The sequence below is a fragment of the Selaginella moellendorffii genome, unplaced genomic scaffold (genome assembly GCF_000143415.4).
Source record: "Selaginella moellendorffii unplaced genomic scaffold, v1.0 SELMOscaffold_173, whole genome shotgun sequence".
Taxonomy (NCBI): domain Eukaryota; kingdom Viridiplantae; phylum Streptophyta; class Lycopodiopsida; order Selaginellales; family Selaginellaceae; genus Selaginella; species Selaginella moellendorffii.
In genome coordinates, this window is record NW_003314433.1 from 46,928 (window position 1) to 66,550 (window position 19,623).

Here is a 19,623-nt window from a genome sequence, read left to right on the forward strand (position 1 = left end):
TTTCCCAGCGAGACATGGGTCGCGGAGTCGCGTGGATCCATCTCGCCAAGCCGCAGCGCGGCATTCCAGGCGCGATCGACGTCGCCGTGGATCTGGCAAGCGCTGAGAATCTCCCCCCACATCGCGGCATCTGGCTCGAATGGCATGGATTCCATGAGCTCCTCGGCGGCATCCAGCATTCCCGCCCGGCCGAGCCCTAGCAGCATCGAGCAGTAGTGTTCTTTCGCTGGATCGAGGCCATAGTCTCGCCTCATGGATCGGAAGTACTCTCCAGCGCTTGCCACGAATCCGTCGTGGCCACAGGCGCCAAGAACCGCCACGAAGGAGATTCCATTCGGCGCCACGCCCTCGAGCTGCATGATCGCGACCACCGCCATCGCTTGGCCGCCGTTCTCTTGCGCCATCAACGCGGTCCAGGCCATGACATCTCTGTGCGGCATTCTCTCCAAGATCTCCCTCGCCTCATCCAGATCGCCGCTCTGGGAGTACGCCGCGATCATCGTGTTCCACAGGATCGCATCGCGGCTGTGGAGCTCCACCACATCGAAGAGCGATCTGGCCTGTTCTAGATCCCCGTTCCGGGCGTATGCATGGATCATCGCGGTTCTCGCGACAATATCTTCTTTCTCGGCCATGGAATCGAAAATCTCCCTAGCGCTCCCGACATCGCCATCGCCACCGAGAGCCGCGATCATCTCCGTGCACGACACTGCGCTGTGCCGAGCCATCTTCGCAAAGACACTCTTGGCCGCCGGGATTTCCCCGTTCCGGGCAAGCACGAACAAGATCGTGTTCCACAGAATCGCGTCTCGATCGCGCGCTTGATCGAACAGCGCCTTCGCCAAAACGGCTTGATCGCGCTCCTGGCATGCCCGGACAAGGATTGTCGATAGTCCCGCGCTCTTCTCTGGCATCGATTCTAAGGTTCTTGCCGCTATCTCCAAATGCCCCATCTCGGCATAGGCTTGGATTAACACTCCCCACATTGATGGATCCCAGCTAGGGCTCTTGTGGAGCATCGTCTCGGCGTGGATTGGATCTATGTGAGCGAAGGCGACGATCATGGCGCTCCAAGAGGAGGCGCTATGCTCCGGCATTTGATCGAACGTGTTCTTGGCCCTGGAAAGATCCCCCTTTGCGGCATTTGCGGCCACAATCGCTCGCCATGATGCGATGCTACGCTGTGGCATTCTCTCAAAGTAGCGATCCAAATCATCAATTTCAATCTTCTCGATCGCCAGCATCGCATTCCAGGAAACCTCGTTCTTCTCTGGCATCGAATCGAACAGCGCTTTCGCTGGATCAAAATGCCCAGCGTCGGCAAATGCCAAGATCATCGAGTTGCAGCACATCGTGTTGCGCGCTGGGATCTTTCCAAACATCTCCTCCGCGCGATCGATTCTCCCGCTGCCAGCGTAGCTTTGGATCATGCCAGTCCACGAGATGAGATCGTGCTCCGGCATCTGGAGAAACGCTCTGGATGCCTCGTCCCAGTTCTTGGCGTTCTTGTGGGCGACGAACACTGTGTGGAAGGAAATGACGCTCCTCGCGGGCATCCTGGCGAAAATCTCCTCCATCTCCTCGATCCTGCCACTCTCTGAGAAGCCTTTGAGCAAGATCGTCCAGGAAACCACGTCGTGGCAGCGATTGAGCGCCATCGCATCGAAGACGCGCTTGGATCCATCGAAATATCCATTCCGCGCATATGCCGAGAGGAGGAACGTCCAGGAGAAATTGTTTGGGTCGGGCATGGAATCGAAGAGTGCCTGCGCGCATTCCACCGCATCGTGTCGCCCATAGGCTTCCAGCAAAAGATTGGAGAGATAGGTGCTGCGTTGCTGCTCCACTCGCGGATGGATCTGCCTCACCTCAGACAGGCTCTTCGATCGCTTCAAGGAGCTGGCAATGCGATCGATCACGCCGGCATTCGATGTTCTTCCAAGAACCATGAAAGAACCCTCATTCTTGCGAGAATATTTCTAGAGAATATATCACAATCGTTGTCGCTGCCAATCCAGGTTTGCAATCCATTGATCACTTGCATTGCAGCATCGCATGCGTGGATCGCTTGGATTCCATCGATCAATCGCTTGCATTGAGGAAAATCTTTCACAACTCCACACAAGAAGAAAGAATTTGACTATCGACACAGTGTTCTTGGCTAGCTTAGAACGGGAACGGTGGAAAAGGAGGGAATTGGAACGAAGGATCTTCGGGGAATTGTGGCGGGGGTGGAGCGGCGAGATCACCGGTGTCTTGCGGCGGTGGTGGCGGCGGTGGCAGCGCGGTCTCTGGAGGAACAGGAACAGGGGAAGAAGGAGAGATGTCGTGATTGGGATTCACGACTCGGCAGTCTCTACGGATCTCTCCTTCGCTGCCAGTGAGAGGCTTGATGTTGCCCATCTTCACCATGGAGATGGCGAAGTTCGCGAAGAAGGCGTGTTGGTCCTTGCTAAAGAGCTCCACGAACTCTTGCGTGATCCCGGTGGTGGTGAAGAGGACTTGGTCCGAGTTGAGGAGGCCCTCTCCGCGCATGAGATTGTCGAAGTAGTGATTGTTGAAGACGGTGGGATCGCTCAAGTCGAGGCTGGCCAGAGTGTTGGGATTTGGATTTCCTTGCGGACAGAGCTGCTTCAGAGCCAGCAGGAACTGCGAGTCCATGGATGGATCGGCTTGAAAGTTTCCACTCTGGTTGTAGAGACGCTGAGTAAACGTGAAGCAGTGAGCCTGGCCGATGGTATGCGAGCCTGGAGTGTGATCAAGGTAAGCTTCTCTTCTAAGTTTTGTTTCTTTGTTCTTGTTGTGGAGAACTTACCTGAGAGTGTGATCATGTCTTGCAGTGTCAGGCCAACGTTTTGGAAGGATTTCGTCAATGCCGGAACGTCCAAAGCTGGAGAAGGGATTGACGCATTCGCTGCTGCCTGGCTTGCTGTCAAGCTATCTCTCCGTCCGAGAAGAACTTCCCACGAAGGACCTCCAGCCTACACGATCGAGAAAAGGAAGAAAGATTAAAGAGTGGAAACAGGTACTTAGGTGGTGCTTTTGAGAAAGTAGATTAGGTGACTACTTACCAGCACTACTGAGTCTCTGGCAGCTATAGCGATGATATCAGCGCAGGAGACTAGTCCGGGGCACTCACTCTCCACACGAGCTTTGATCTGGTCGATCACTTCGAAGCCTCGGATGGAGTTTTTGTTGGGGACAGCATTCTTCTCGCCAGTGAAAGTGGGAGTGTCATCGAGCAGCACCGAGCCATCACAACCCTGCAGAAACGAAGCTCGCTCACGAAGAAGAGACTTCTACGCATGAAACTCACGTTAACAAAGCAGTCGTGGAAGTGGAGCCTTAACAGGGAGGCCGCCATTCTCGTCTCGTTCTCCACAGCCTTCTCGACGCCGGCTTGGACAATGTCTTGCAGCTGGGGACAAGTCGAGTGGTAAAACCCGGGAACGAGCAACTCCTGCTGCTGCTGCTGCTGCTGATCATCTGCCGAAGTGCTTCTGCAAATCGAGAGAAGCAACACTGCCAGGAACAAGAACACTGCGATCGAAGAGGAAGGAAAAGAGAAGGAACAGTGAAAGCAAGGAGGAGGAGGAGATCGAGGAGCCATCATCACTCCGAGGTATGCTGGATCCACAAATGTTCGTGAGCTTCCCAGCTAACTTTTTTATATACGTGGGTTTGGTGCAGACACGAAATGGTGGCGGTCACTTTTGACTGTTAAATAGCGATGCTTGTTTAGGGACGAGTGGGCACTCGTGATATCAGCAAGGACTGGCTTTTGACCCCGACTTTTCTCAAGCCAGCCGGATGAGAGCTCTGATCAAGCAAAGAAAAAAAACAAGGTGAGATTTTTTCTTCTTTCTTTCTTTCTTTTCGTTCGTTGTTGCTTCGATCAATGCGTTTTAAGTACGTGATGGTGACTCGAGTATGTTGGACATTGCAGGCTTTTTCGCTATGCAGGTCTCTCTTTCCGTGCTCTGGAGGTAAGTACGCTCTGCGCTGCGGGCTAGCTAACTTTCCATGTGAATCGTCTCTCGTGGTTGCAGAGGGCATCTTCCCAAAGGACGTCCAGCTTGAAACTTTGTGTCGCCTTGCTCCAGCGACATGATGGGAAACTCGCAACCAAAAACTGTCCGCTTATATGGCTAGCCCGGAGGATCTGTGGCAGCCACTCGCATAAACTTCTCGGACTCGTCCGGGTAAGGCTCAAAAGCTCTTTCCTTTCTTGTCAATCGCTTCGCTTCCTTCCCGGCGCTGATCCACAGTGCTTTTGGTGCTTTTGTGTAGGTCCCGAGAAGATCTAGAAATACAAGGAATGGGAACTTCTGCGAATGGTGTCGGTGGTGGTTCTGCGATTCTTCTCTGGATTTCGGTGTTGACAATCCTCCTCGGAGCTGCTGCCACTGTTGCCGCGAGGTCCACACTGGTCGGAGCAGCCACCGAAATGAAGAACGAGTACTTCCACCATCCTCCACTCGAGTTTCCAAAGCCGCCACCGTTCGAGTTCAAAGAACCTCCGTATGAGCTGCCCAAGCCTCCGCCATTCTCGTACAAGGAGCCACCGTTTGATCTTCCAAAGCCACCGCCACTCTCGTACAATGAGCCAGAGTTTACTCTTCCAAAGCCTCCGCCATTCTCATACAAAGAGCCACCGTTCGATCTTCCAAAGCCGCCACCATTCTCGTACAAAGAGCCACCATTGGATCTTCCCAAGCCGCCGCCAATCTCCTACAAAGAACCACCGTTCGATCTTCCAAAGCCGCCACCGTTCTCGTACAAAGAGCCACCATTGGATCTTCCCAAGCCGCCGCCAATTTCGTACGAGGCTTCATTTCACCACCACTAGCATGGTAAATAGTAAAAACTGTACTTTGTGTGTGTAAATCTCAAAGAACGTTTATAATTTAAAAAAGCGATTAGGGCTCTAGGCGCGATGGCTATGGCGTTGGCGATGGCGCTCACGGCGTCTCCTTCGTCTCACCTCAAATTCCAGCTCTCCAGGGGACCGGCATTTCATTCCTTTCGCGTCAGCTACGCTAATGCGGCTGCCGCTCCAGCGCCTTGGGCGAGAGAAGCAGTGTCTCGTCGTCCCGATCGGGAAAGAATTGGAGCGACTGGAAATCGCAAAGGAAATGCTCCTGATGGGGACAATGAGGTAAGCTACACGAATTCTTGTCGTTTCTCTTCTCGTAGTCTACAATCTTTGGTTTGTGTAGAGCCTAGCGTTGAAAATTCTCCGGCTTGATGGGTGGGACGTTCCGTGGGGGTATGGAGTGACAACGCTGGGATTGCTGGGTTGGCTGGTCAGGTCGGTAGAAATCAAAGCTTGTTCCTGATTGCTTTTGTTGATCGATGACACTACAAGCGCAGCTTTTTTGTGACAGGCTTGGCTACGGCAGTGCTCGGTCATAATCTGGGGATCGATAGAAGAGAAATCCTCGACATGGACGAACAAGCTGCGTTCATACTTTTCAGCCAAGTGTAAGGAGTTAGAAAAGTTGCGATCAATCTTTCATGAAACTTGGCCTGTGAAGTTTGCAGACAATTACAGGACTTGGCACCATCAATCTCGTTACAACCAAGTACCAGCCTTTGCCTTCCGACATGTTCGTGTATGGTATGCTTTTATCGTTTCTCTCCTTCGTAGTTACGCTTAACACGACTTTAGATTTTAGAAAACCATTTGATTTGCAGCGAGGATGGCTGCTTTGGTCTGGAATTGGCATACTTTGCGCTGGTGGAGCTGTGGTTCTAACCAGTATCATCGTTTCATCTGTTAATGGTGAACTGCCACCACGGGAGGTTGGTTCTTGGTTGCTATATCCCAATGCACAATTGATTTCGGTTTTTATCTTTGTCAGGACAACGATGCGCTATCACAGTTGCTTCCGCTCATTGGTGTCTCGCCATTAAGGTTAGCAACGAGGTTTCTCAGTTGGATGTGTTGTGATTGATTCGCTGGTCATTTTTGTAGCACAGCGTCATTGATTGTTGTGACCGGTGCTTTGGCTCCACTGCTAGAAGAGACTGTTTTCCGCGGCTTTCTCCTGACATCTCTAACTAAGAGGTGAAAAACTGTGCTTTTACACGATCTTACACTACTGGATTCTCAGGTTGCCAGTTCCAGTTGCCGTGGTTTTGAGCGCCGCTGCGTTTGCTCTCGCTCATCTAACTCCGGGAGAATTTCCACAGCTCTTTGCGTTGGGTAAGAAATCAAGTGGATTGCCATTGCTGACACTTCCCACACAGGCATTGTCATCGGTTTTGCGTACTCTAAGACACACAACATGCTCACGCCAATTCTAATCCACGCGACCTGGAATTCTGGAGTGGTGGTAGCGCTCACAGCACTCAGTGTAAGTAGCACCAGCCTTTTTTCTTGATCTTCCAACAGAGTTGTTTGGATGGCAGTTTCAAGGATACGATTTGAGCCAAGTGCTCTCACTTATCTTAATGGGATCATAATTAAACCTTAAATGGCATCATTTGAATTTTAGGGCTACGTTTTCCCGCCAATTGGTTGGGGTTAGGGTTCTAAAGCAGGGATTTTGGCGATGGAGCAGCAGCAGCGAATGCGCAAGGCGCAGCTGAAGTTCAAGCTCCGGGGACTAACCCTCTCGGTGGATGCGCTCAAGGCTGTTCTTGGCTTCCTAGATGAGCAATACTTGCCGGACGAGGAGGCGCTCCAGCATCTTCTGGCCGAGGTCGACAAAATCTCCCGTGAGTTGTTCTTCTTTTTGCTAGCGGCCTGTCTCATAGATGATTTCAGTGAAGAGCAATGTGCTGTCCAAGGAAGCAGCGGTGGAACTCATTTCAGCGGCCACAGGCGTGACTAGCAGCGAGCAGAATGCTCTTATTGTTGTCGATGCCTTCAAGCTTCCAAGATTTTGCTACGATCCAATACGAAAAATGTTCTACAGGTAACGATCTCTCGCTTGGATTTCTTAGTTTTCTCGCTGTCACTGGGTTCTTTTTTCTTTTCTTTTTCGAAACTCCTTTTGTACGCTTCTACAGGTATAACAAAACACCTTCCGTTCACGGTGATGCTCGATCCAAATCTGCTCTTTACAAAGATAGGCTCCAATTGCTACATCAACGTCTTATCAGAGATAGACACTTTGCAAAGCCTGCATTTGACATGGATGGAAGCCGATCGGGGACTTGTGAGGTTTGCTTATTTTTCTTTCTTTCTTTTCTTCTACGTCTTTTCTTAAAACGCTCAATGCAGTTGTCGTCGTTGCAATCGCTGCTAGGATGCATTGGCAGAAGATGGGTTATGGGGATCGTCTCCCAACTGGAAGACGGCCGCTATTATTTGGAAGACTTGTCTGCTACAATACCGATTGATCTTTCGCAAGCTATATCCTTTGGAAAGTTTTGTTTGTACGATAAGCAGAGCTTTTGTTTTTTTTAACTTGCAATTTCGCACAAGATCACGTCAGGATTTCTAACGGAGAACTGCATAATTGTTGCGGAAGGATTGCTGCAAGCAAACGGCATTTTTCAGGTTCGTTCCTTGTTTTAAAAGACTCACTTCCTGAAGCGCAACTTTCGACAGATCTCTACGTGTGGCTTCCCTCCATTGGAAGGAAGAAACATCTCGTTAAGTGTTACGGCTGGGCTCGACTTCTTCGGCGCAGGAGCGCTTTCTTACGATGAGATCGTATCCTTTTTTTGCTTGATTCCTTCTTTGTGTCCTTAATGGCTGTTTGTAGAGCAGACTAGAAGTGCTGGAACGCAAAGCTGTTAACGACATGTTTGTTGTTATCTCTGACGTGTGGCTGGACGATGAACAGGTAACGTATTTTCCTGCCCAAATTTCTCACATACTCTTCTGTTTGTTGGTATCCAGACTATGCGAAATCTTGAGGTCGTGCTGGATGGATTTGAAAACGTTGACGTTGTGCCATCAGTCTTTATACTCATGGGAAATTTTTTGTCACGCCCTTGCAATCTCTCTTTCCATAGCTTTGGGGAGCTTCGGTACTTTCAAGTTTTAAACATAAGCTTTGCTCTTCATGTGCTACATTGTTTGGCAGTATAGTTCGCACTTTGATAAGCTCGGCACATTAATCGCGTCACATACTCGGATCAGCTCGACCAGCAAGTTTGTCCTAATCCCGGGTCCTGAAGATCCAGGTATCGTTTTGTTTTGTATGACTTCCTGGTTTGCTAACTCAATTGTCCAGGCCCGAGTAGCGTTCTTCCGAGGCCTGCCTTGCCGAGCTATTTCACAAAGGAGCTGGCCAAGCACGTCCCCAATGTGACCTTTGCAAGTAATCCATGCAGGTAACTCTTTGTGTAATGCTGACTTTAGGATAACGAGTATCACGCAGGATTCGCTTCTTCTCGCAGGAGATAGTTCTCTTCAGGGAGAACTTGCTGTACCGCATGAGAAGGCTATGCATTGTTACACCGTCAGACGAGGAGACAACAGAGCCATTTGAGCACGTAAGTCCCCTTTGCCATCGTTTTTCCTGCTCCATAAACTCCATTTCTTGCAGCTTGTAGCGACAATCACACATCAAAGTCACCTGTGTCCTCTACCACTAACTTCGCAGCCCATTGTCTGGGAGTATGATCACGCCATGCGGCTCTATCCAACGCCTCACACTGTAAGTGTGTTGGAGGATCCTTTCCTGTTCGTCCTTGATCTATGCTCCCAATCTTTCCAGATTGTTCTAGGCGACCGCACGGAGCAAAAGCTTTTCAAGTATATGGGCGTCACGGCCTTTAGTCCGGGATCGTTCTCGGTGGATGGAACTTTTGCTGCCTACAGGCCAGCGACTCAAGAAGTAGAACTCTCTTCACTGTAAAACTAATGCTATGATCTTGCTCAAACTCGTTGTCTCGTATCGGTTTTAGAATATACTCAGCTCCCCTAAAATTAGGAGAGGAATGGATGGCTAGTATGGATAAATCATGGAAAAATAAGTTTCCATACGTACATCTAATACTTACATGAGACCTGGCGTTCTCTCGTTTATTCTCTTTAACAAAGCCCGGAGTCGTACTCTACGGCTACTATAAATCTCTTTCTAGTTTATTATACGCCTTTTTCGTAGAGTCTACGGTGGGGGGTTCGAATCCCGGTCCGTGGCTCGAGCATGACGAGGAGCGCTACACCTTCGCTCTTCTCTCTCGCGCGGATCTTGATGCGCTAGGCCATCGATTTTCGTCGATCGCTCGCAGCGACGGTGGTATTGATCCGACCCCAGGCGGGAGAAGCTAATGTCTAGAATACCTGAATCCTCCTCGCTCACGACCACGGCATCACATCCCTGCTGCGTGGCCTTCTTCTGGAGCTCCTCGTCGTCGTCTTCATGCTCCTCGTCTTGATCTTGATCGTGGGAAGGATCACGGAGGCGTCTATCCGCTCACCAGGTTCGTTTTTCCACTGCTGGACAAGATCGTCAACACAAGGAGCAGCAGCACCGCTGTGAGAAGCTGCGCGATCAGACGCTTGGATTCCACAAGGAAGGATCTGAATATCCATACGTTGCTGCTCCAGCAAATCCAGCTCTTGGTGGTGATGGTGCTCGAGGAGTTTTCTCTACGATCACGCGTGCGGTCTCCTATAGCGATTCTTAAGTCTGCGACAAGTACTTGTGCGCAGTGGATAGCCAGATTGGAGGGAGCTTACGCAGATTTGCTGGTGCTAGACAAGAATCCAATAGCAGATCAACCTGGTTATGATCCGAGAAACTGTGAAGCTGCCAAAGGGACTGGCGACCAAGATAGATGGCAGAACCGTTGAGAGCTCGACCAAGTAAGCACGTGTTTATGATGTTCTTACAGTGTGAATCTGTAGAGGATGACCCTTGAGGGAATGTAATACTCTGAGAAGGTGTTATGTATCATTCATTTAAAGTTGACGGTACGATTCGGCGTTTTTTCTTTGCGATCCTTCTATTGAATCACGCAAAATCAATATTGACGTTTTGTTGCTAGCGCTTGTGGCCATCTTGTCACAAGATGCTTCTGCCGCTGTATAAATTTTAGCTGCTAGTCTTCATACAACATCATCCTATTGCATTTCAAGCTGTAAGTTGCTCCATGCATTGCTCTTATGCTTTACTCTCGGTAACAATTTTCTTGGTTTGCAGATCACAAGGAGGGATGACGTCCAACACCAAACCAGTGAGGCTCCCACACTACTTCACGCTGAAAAATGCCGAAGGGAACTACCTGACACTGAGTGCTGTTTTGAACTACCTCCCTTTCAACTTCTCCTCCAAGGAGAGAACCCGTCTTTCAACATATGAAGCTCTCTACAACTCCAAAGACAACTCGGATTCGATGGTGATGATCCGTGCTCCAAACAGCCGCTTCTGGAGGAGATTTTACGACAATTCTTCGCCAGGAACAATTCCGTCAGACCATGAAGAGCCCAAGGATCCAAGCGACAAAGCTTATCATTTCCAGATCGTCGAAGCTCCCGATGCCAAGAACAAGATCGTTATCAAGTCCAGAATCGACGGTCTCGACGTTTTCCCAGCGGCCGAAGTGCAGAGCGCCGAAAGCCTTGCTCTCAACTTCCCGACTTTCTTAATGCTCAAGTCTTCGGGAGATGGTCGTTGCGGTGCAACATGGACAGCCGCGAGCTCGAGGGAGCTTTCCAGGCCACGCCACTTGTGGACGGGAACTTTATCTTCCAGAGCGTTACGGGCAAGCTCTTCTGGCGCCGGGACACTGGCAACGATAGCTGGATCATCGCAGACAGAGAAAAAGAAGCCGCTCTCAAGGATCCCCGATGCCACTTCAACGCATCCAGAGTGAGCAAGAACATGATCACCATCCGCTGCGTCGGAGACGACTCCGACCTCTTTGTCATCCGCAGTGACAAGGACCACAAGCTCAAGGCCACCGCCACGAATGTCGACAACGCTGCGACACACTTCATTGTCTATGAGGGATCCAGCAACAAGCACATCTTCAACGTGAAGTACCTGCTCGGGCTTGCGGAGGTGACGGATATCCGTCCTCTGATCGTCGGCCAAGGCTCGGTGGTGAACAACGGTTGGCCAGAACGCCGACCTCCAGGTTTAAGTCAGCTTCACCGAGTCCGTATCAACGAGCAACCGCTGGATGACGTCCCAGACGGTGGGACTGGAAACCAGCCTGACCGTGAGCGCTGGAATCCCCGAGATCGCCTCCGTAGAAGCCACCGTCACAGTCGGGGTGGAGAAAACCACCGAGACCGAGCTCGGAAAGGAGATGACCACCCTGCTTACGTTCCAGTCCGGCTATCTCATTAAAGACGTGCCTCCCGGAGGAGCGGCGAGAAAGTTTTCAAGCCTCAGGCTCATTCAATTTGATTCTTTTCCCCTTTCTTTCTTGCTCCAGGCCAAGGTGGCAGAGGAGTGTACCAGGGGAAAATGCAGAGTTCCCTTCACGTACTCCACCAAAGCTACTCGACTCGACGGCATTGACACGAAAGTGGAGGACGAGATCGATGGTGTTTACGAAGGTGTGTCCATTTTCAACGTCAGGGGCGTGATCAGTGGCTCGGCTCCATCCAAACCAGCCGCTGCTTCCAAACCAGCTACTGGTAGTGGTGGTCTTGTGGGTTCTGTTGTTAGCGGAACGGGAACTGTGGTTAGTGGAGTTACCAAGGGCACTGAGAAAGTCGTGGGTGGTGTTGTTGGTTCCCTGTTTGGCTGATGAGAGTTTCATCGACTAAAAAATTATGGTGAGTTTTATGTAAAGCTAAGCTCCATTGGCAGGAAAGGTGGAGTGCAGCGATTTGACGGTACGAATCGAAAATGGCGTCTCGTCACTCATTTTGTCTGTCGCTTATTTTGTTTTGCAGGCGATAGGAAAAATAGGCGAAAAATCGTACCTTTCGCTGGAAAGAACAAACAGAGACCTGGGAGCAAGAAGAACTCGGCAATATCCAGAGGACAAGACGAAGATAAGCTTGCATTTTTACGCTGTTTCGTATCACTGGCGATTGTAAGTTGATTTTAAGTTCGCTGGAGTCAGTGGACTGTTTGTTTTCTTGATCCCAGGTTGGCAATTCGAGAGTGTCGTGGTTGCCTAGACGAGGCTCAACACAAACGATGATACAGGAGAAGACTACAAAGAACCGGAAAGTTAAGCTTACAAGATCTTTTCTAGCAACTCTAAAGCCCGGAATGGGATCCTCCACTCTCGCGAAACACGAGCGACGGGAAGACCGCGGCAACGGAGCCCAAGAACACGCCCATGCCGATCCCAATCTTCCACCGGCTGCTCATCGAGGACGGTGCTGGGATCGACAATGGGAGTTTTGGGGAATGGAGCGGAGCTCGGTGGCGATGGCGGAGAGGTCGCTGCCGCTGGCACAGTGACTTCGTAAGAATCTGGAGCTGCAGCTGGAGCTTAGGAGCTGGGTCTGGAGCTCGAGATGTTGTTACCTGGAGGGAATTGAAGGCTACCACCCGCTGTGGATCATCCTCTTGTCCCTTGCTCGAGGGCTGTTTCTCTCGAATCTCGATCCAGAGAAAGATTTTCAGTGTTTGGTCGATCAAATCGGTTCCCGTAATTGTGGTCGCTGCCGTTATGATTTTCAAATGGAAAAGAATACGCCCTTAAGAATTTCCTAAGGGGAATTTGGAAATGGATCATTCTGATGGTAAATATCATTCATTTAAAGTTGACTGTAAGGAACTGCTTCTTTTAGCCCATCCTTAGAATTGCACAGGATCAACGTGATGGTTTGTTGTTATCTGAGAATTATTTGCCTTGCTTGTGGTGATCCATAGCTCCACCTTCTCATCTATAGGTATACATATTTACTGCCTCTGAGATCTCATCTTGTCGTGCAAGCATTTGGACTGTTGATCTGATTGCTTATGCTTGGGGAGGTTGCCCAGATTCTGGTGCTGCACTGTTGGGCTGCCCCACCACCTTGTTAGCCATAACTGTTGTGATTTGAGTGATTGATTGTGATCAATTGAATGGGAGTAAGTTATGAGGTGCGTGGCAATGGACCATTTGAGATCGCAGTCAAGCTGATGTTGGTGAGATGTTCTTGATTTGCCTAGAAATATAGCTAGTTTGCTTATGGCAATACATTAATAGAATGTGTGATAATGCAAAAAGCTAAAAACCATTAAAGAACAAATTAACTATCATCAAAGATTATCAATCATCTATTTAATAAAGGTGCATAATCACTATTATAGAATAATTTACCATCCCAAAGATCAATTATTACCAATAATTACTATATATAAATACTACCTTTAACATTAGAACTAAAGAGATAAAATGCCTTTCCTGACAACTCCTAGCAAATGGAATAATGAACATAAGAACTTAAGACTAAAAACTTGAAGAAGTCTATAAGTAAATCATGATCATAAATCTTGTATTAATTAGCTTCAGTGCTAAAGAATAATTTATGGTATAACCCACAATATCTTCCTTGACACATTTATAAGCCAAACTTTATAATGCAAAAGCTAATGAAAAATATATTTACATCAATTTAAAAGCCAAGACACAACTATACTCAACAAATGATCACTAAATTAATTTTTCATGAATACATTTATCTATAGCAAGACTTAACTCACTCTATAATATGAATCATCAATAATCAATATAATCCCAACTCAATCCAATGAAGATTTAATAACTTCAATTGATTATTAAATTTTTATTTTGTAAAGTTAGCATAACCTATCCTAATTCACTTTTTAAGGAAAAGCCAAAATTTAACCTCTATTAAACAATCTTGTTTAAAACAAGATTAACTCAATTTGTCACTCAGCATTTAAATACCAATTAGCAAATGCACAAATGTTAACAACACAAAACTAAAGCCAAATTATCAAACTAATGAAACAAAATGTTAATTTTCAATGAACCCAACTTATCACTAATCATTTGAATAACCACAAATTAAAATATCTAACTTCCTTAGTATACTTATAGAGAAACATCTCATCTCACTTAGATCTTAATTTAATTAATCTTGATATTAACACATCACTGATCAAGGGATGACCACTTATGGATGGATAGCCTAGTCTTTGAGAGATGGGACGGTGATGCAGGTGGTCTTGGACTACTGATATGCTCTCTAACAATTAAGCTAATTAAAATCAAAGATACTATATTTAGTATCTGAGATTAATCCTTTAATAATACTTAGTTATAGATAAGATATTATCAAGGAATGAATCACCATATTTAAAACTCAATACAATCCAACACCATGTACTAAATGCTACCAGTCAATATTGATAGAGGTGGAATTGACATATCAATATGGAAAAATTATGCAAATCCAATGGCACAATCCTTCGCAACACCATCTAATATAGTAAGCCTATCACTGCTAAATTATCATCGAGTTAAGTAAAGTATTAATAGCCCTTGACCAGTCTACAAATAATCATCAATCATGAGACAACCAACAATCATTTTTTGACTTGTCTTCATAAACCCAAAAATAAAACTCATATCATCAAGTCATATATTTCTTTAGTGAGAAGGTAAGGTAACACTCTAAATACAATATATAGGAACATAAATAAAATGACTACTCAAATTTAATCAAATTGCAATAAGTTTGGTATTATATTTAATTAATAGCTTTGAGCACGACTGTAGGGGCTAGCTATAAATGATTAATACTCAATTGAAATTGAAATGAAGACCATGAGATGGACTCATTTAGGTACACAACCTCCTATTAAAAAAAGCTAAGAAAAATAGAAATATCACTATTCTAGAAGTACAACAACAACTTTTCTACTCCAACTTCTATCCAACCCCAAAAGTTATGTATTATATAAACTACCTACTAAGGTTTAATATAACCAAAGTCAATTTCAAACTTTCTCCTTTCTACAACTTTCTATAACTTTATATACATTCACCTCAACATAATTTCTTATGACCTTCTACCAACAATCTTATATCCAACACTATTAATCACCTTTAAAATCTAATGTAAAGTCAAAATACTAACAAGAAAAATGACATGGAAAATCACACTTTAAGGAAAAATTTTCATCATTCTAATATCACAATGCCACTTCTACTAACACAAGTGCTTTGCAGCATTATGCTTGGTGGTAGATTACTCTTTACATTTATTTAAACTTTATCATTTTGACTTGGTTATAATGGCTATAATGCTTTATTTCGTTAAAGTGGAACTTATTCAGTAAAGTGGGACATTAATTAGCATGTGTCCACATGCCATTTCCTAGTACTTAATTAATATTTATTAATATTTCTATCAGTTTTTTAATTTATTTTTTATATTTCACAATATTATAACACAAAATCATATGAAAAGTTTTTAATTTATAAATTATAAAGCTAAAACTTCAATTTTTTATTGTTGTTATAAAAATGGCATGTGGCCACACACCATAAGTGGGATAATGAAAAATTCCACTTTAACGAAATAAAGCATTATACACTTTAGCTAAAGATAGTGATGTTCAACTTAGTTGTTTGCAATTAAAGTGTTAATATATGTTCTATAGCAATGTGAATACCTCAATTACATACTTTTGTGAGACACAAATTCTTAAGCCCCAAAGTGGAGCCAAAAAGGTGCCATGTGGTAGTGGCCGAAGTGGAAGCTAAACGAGTGTAACACATTTGAACTAAAAACTTCAACTTGGATAGTCGAGAGTGGGAGTGAAACTCCCAAGGAAGTGCTTGAGGAACGAGCACGAAGCAAGCAGTAAGTGAATCTTTAGAAAAGGGACACAAGAGGACCAACACATAACACATGGAAATGTTGAGATAGAGTCCGAAATAGAGTCCGAGAAAGAGTCTAAAATAGAGTCTGAGAAAGAGTCCAAGATAGACCCGAGAAAGAGTTTGAGATGGGCCTGAGAAGGAGTTTGAGATGAACTGAAGATGGAGTCCAAAATGGAGTCTGAGATGGACCTGAAATGGAATCCGAGATGGACCCAAGATGGAGTCCAAAATGGAGTTTAAGATGGAGTCGAGATGGAGTCTGAGGTCAAGACTGAGGCCAAGGCTGAAACCAAGATTGAGACCGAGGCTAAGACCAAGACCAATACTGAGACTGAGACCGAGTTTGAGTTTGAGGGTAAAAGCCTAAAGCGTTCGTCTCCTAGACCTTAGGGGGTTTGGTGCGCTCCAAGAGTATAGTAGAGGGAAGACTCAAATAGAGCTAATTTGGCTAAGAAAGGCTAGTGTGACCAAGGAAAGTTATACCCACGTGGTGGGTGATAATAAAACTATTGAGGAGTCCAAGGTTAAAGTAAATATTGATAGACAAATGGGGTAATTTGGTGAAGTGTTCAAGAACTGACTCTAGCTCCCTTGGGAAATCGAATGGTTGATGCTCCCAATCCAAGTGTGGGTGGCATTACTTATTTGGATACTTGGCATGGCTCATTAAAACCTCACTCTAGCCATATGGCTAGGGCACTTAAAGGCGGAAGGTGGGGACAGTACCCACAAAGCTCACATAGGGCCACGGTGTTTTGAAATATTGTCTCGAAGTCCCAAACTATGGAAAGGAAAAGGAGCAGTCCTCTAGTGTAAGTGACCAAAAATACAGTTACATAGTGAGGAAGTCCCAGAGGATAGTGGGACTTAATAGTCGGGCCTTTGGCCATTGATCCAGTGGCAGTGTTGGTGAGCACGGCCGTGGATGAAGAGGAACTTGGTGGGGATGGAAAAAAGGATATTGGGGAAGGGTGTTCCCCATATCTCTAGGCATCTTAAGGGTGATAAAGTGTGGTCAAAGGATGACCACTCATGGGCAGATGGCCCAGTCTTTAAAAGACGGGACTATGATGTAGATAGTTTTGTATTACTGATGTAATATGGGTGAATTAGCATAATATACTGATGTTGGTGGTACCTTTGGGTGTCAATCATGGGATTGAACACGTGGACCACTTGGACCAAGTGCAAAAGCTAAGTGGCATAGATGTTATTCATAGGGTTAACAAGTCCCAAGTCAAAAATAAGACTTATAGAGGTTGTGAACGAGACTCCTTCAAATGGTTAAAGGTGTGATTAAGTGATTAAAGTAGAATGGAAAATTTAGTTATTTATAACTTTCTCTATTTAACAATTTACTCTAAGTGTTAATGGATAACCAACAAATTATAGCAAATAAACATTAAAACTTTTCCAATACCCAATGGGCAAATTCTCAAGGAACCAAGATACTAATACTATCTTAATATATAATGGATCATTTTGAACATTGAGTCAAAGATACCACACTATTATTATTTACAAGTAAACTAGCATCATTATCAACCACTTTGGGGCAAGGAATTGTCCTCCTAAAAAATAATGACTATTTAGTCAAGGTTGATCTTGGTGATCTTTCCAGCTTGAAGTGTTGATTTCTCATGTTTGTCAAGAAAAATCTTCAAACTTATTGGTTTAAGATGAACTTGGTAAAAGTTTAGAAGTTGGTCCCAAGACTTGCAACAATCTTAATTATCAAACTTTTACTTATGACATGAAATCAACAACTACATCTTTGGCCAAGGAAGCATATGTTGCACCCTTCAAAAAAACGTGAAGAGCATCACAATCAGAAATTATATATTTAACAAAAAGTAAAAGAGTGATTTTTCTTGAAGAGAAAGAAGAACAAACTTATTGCATCCCCACCTATATTGCATTAAATTTGTGAGCAAACTTTGATTAACACAAGTCAAAACACTATTCACTTAGTTGTAGGAGCATATTATACTATTCACTCGGGCAAGTTGGAAAAGTAAGTTGTAAGAGTTAATTAAGTTTTATTCACTCACCTGCGAAAAACTTACAAGTGAAAGCATTTTTCTCACTACATAGTGAAAAATAATAAAAAGAAGATGAAAGGAAGAGAGAGAAGTTCAGGACTATACCTTTTCATTGAAAGTAGAAGAATATAGAGTTAAATGAAGCCACAATGGGTATCAATAGTGGAAAGATTGTAACAGCTAGAGTAAGATTGCCAAATTAGACTCTTGGACTAAAAACTACACCATGGAAAGTTTATTGCCACCATTGATAGCTTGGAATTCCTAGTTGTGTGAGTAGTGATAATTTAAAAGTCACAAACCTCTAGATTTGAGTTATTATCTATCATTTATTCTTTAATAGTAAAGATTAATGTCTTGGACTAAATTAATTTTGAGAAAATATAAGTTATCTTTATAAAAAAAATGGACTATTTGTCTTTTTTTTTCTAAATTCATTGTGTGTAAATAAAACTCCATATTATATGTTTTTCTGATAAAAATTATGAACATACCTCCATTAAGTTAGATAATTTTAGCCTTCCATCAGCTCTAAAATCAATTTCAGTATTTCAGAAGAAATAATTTCTAATATAATTTATGTGTAACATGAGAATAACTATTAATATCTACATAAAGTTTTCCTTTAGAACTATGATACTACCAAATTTGTTTTGTAAATTTCATATATAGTTTTAAGAGTGTGAATATTCACCATATTTATGTCATTTTATATGAGTTTGTTATAAATGTTTTGCTAACATTTTCAATTTTTGTTGTTAAAATAAATAAAGTTTAAGAGTATTTCCCTGGAGATTATATTTACTTCACAGTTTCAATTTGTAAGCTTAATATTTTTAAAACACATTAATTTTAGTGATTGATGCTAATTTTGAATGTTTCTGTTGCAGGTTGTGGTTATCTTCAGCTTTAATTTCAAAAAGATAATACTATAATTAATAGTCTTATTTATGATAAGTATGCATTATTATAATATTATTTATCAAAATATTAATTAAAAATATCATTTTCACATCCTTTAACTAGCTTATTTCACTAGCGCCATGAAAATTAAACCACAGACCTCCATGCCATATTCACTGTTGGCCAAGATTTTGGAGATGGTGGACAGCGATTACAACGATTTTGATGGTGGCGGAGAGGAGTCAGTTCTGCCCTTCCATCGTCTAATGCTGTGTATTGCGATTACGATGAGCCTGTGGAGCCCGAGGTAATATTGTTCTGCTCCATTTCAAGCAGCAATTTTGTGCCTTGGATTGCTCTTCCAGGAAGAGGTTGAAGAGCAAGAAAACAATGAGGAAGCACTGGAATTTGACCAAGTATAAGAGAGCTCGCGTGCTTGGGACATGGGCTTCTTGGTCTTGCTAGTGAGAACTCTTAAGTTCTTTTTCTTTCCTGATTGAACAACAACAGTATGAATGATGGTGGAACTGGAGGGTGAGACAGATCCATTCGAGCTATAGAAACTCTGAAAAGGAATTTGTGTGGAGCGACTCTTGAATGTTCTTTGCAGATTTCTATGTGAAGGGAAGATCCCTTTTACGATTCGGCAGTATCTCCGAATGAGAGAGTGGTCCTCTTCGTGCGTTTCTAAGAGGTTACGAGATTGGGGAGGATTCTTGGAAGAGACAAGTTGAGAAAAATCTCAAAAGATTCGTGGGATACTATGCATATGCTTTTAGGGTTCTTTGTAGATTAAAAATTCGCTAGGGTTTTCTTTCATTTGTAATGGAGGGGGCGCGGATCATCTCTGATCTCGATGGAACAATGGTACGCATCGCAATGCCGCTCGTTTCTTCTTCAATGCGCTCTGGGCCGCAGATTATTTCCATGACTCACTTCTGGTGTTCTCAACTGGAAGATC

General features: G+C 44.6%; 4 protein-coding genes across 5 annotated transcripts; 3 read left to right on the forward strand and 1 right to left on the reverse strand.

Moving 5' to 3' along the window:
• Nucleotides 1-2,000: 2,000 nt before the first annotated feature.
• On the reverse strand, nt 2,001-3,626 carry LOC9638839 (peroxidase P7). The gene is made up of 4 exons (XM_024667455.1): nt 3,317-3,626; nt 3,072-3,263; nt 2,816-2,981; nt 2,001-2,747 (listed from the first exon to the last, which is right to left on the reverse strand). The coding sequence occupies exons 1-4, from the start codon at nt 3,611-3,613 to the stop codon at nt 2,167-2,169; spliced, it is 1,236 nt and encodes a 411-aa protein (XP_024523223.1). The 5' UTR covers nt 3,614-3,626; the 3' UTR covers nt 2,001-2,166.
• Nucleotides 3,627-3,930: 304 nt separating this feature from the next.
• LOC112343656 (extensin-1-like) lies at nt 3,931-4,849 on the forward strand. Its single transcript, XM_024667450.1, has 2 exons — nt 3,931-3,986; nt 4,291-4,849. The coding sequence occupies exons 1-2, from the start codon at nt 3,931-3,933 to the stop codon at nt 4,847-4,849; spliced, it is 615 nt and encodes a 204-aa protein (XP_024523218.1).
• Nucleotides 4,850-4,911: 62 nt separating this feature from the next.
• On the forward strand, nt 4,912-6,505 carry LOC9638840. 2 transcript variants are annotated; one of them, XM_024667448.1, is made up of 10 exons: nt 4,912-5,158; nt 5,220-5,311; nt 5,374-5,484; nt 5,538-5,620; nt 5,672-5,805; nt 5,865-5,917; nt 5,978-6,070; nt 6,117-6,208; nt 6,253-6,359; nt 6,398-6,505. In XM_024667448.1, the coding sequence occupies exons 1-10, from the start codon at nt 4,937-4,939 to the stop codon at nt 6,431-6,433; spliced, it is 1,023 nt and encodes a 340-aa protein (XP_024523216.1). In that variant the 5' UTR covers nt 4,912-4,936; the 3' UTR covers nt 6,434-6,505. The 2 variants fall into 2 exon arrangements, with proteins under 2 accessions (XP_024523216.1, XP_002993815.2); XM_002993769.2 differs by having other exon boundaries at nt 6,415-6,503.
• A 25-nt stretch (nt 6,506-6,530) lies between these two features.
• On the forward strand, nt 6,531-8,902 carry LOC9638834 (DNA polymerase epsilon subunit B). Its single transcript, XM_024667446.1, has 13 exons — nt 6,531-6,723; nt 6,773-6,923; nt 7,018-7,171; nt 7,232-7,363; nt 7,433-7,510; nt 7,562-7,666; nt 7,719-7,799; nt 7,856-7,986; nt 8,048-8,142; nt 8,193-8,292; nt 8,340-8,454; nt 8,508-8,618; nt 8,679-8,902. The coding sequence occupies exons 1-13, from the start codon at nt 6,558-6,560 to the stop codon at nt 8,817-8,819; spliced, it is 1,560 nt and encodes a 519-aa protein (XP_024523214.1). The 5' UTR covers nt 6,531-6,557; the 3' UTR covers nt 8,820-8,902.
• Nucleotides 8,903-19,623: the final 10,721 nt, after the last annotated feature.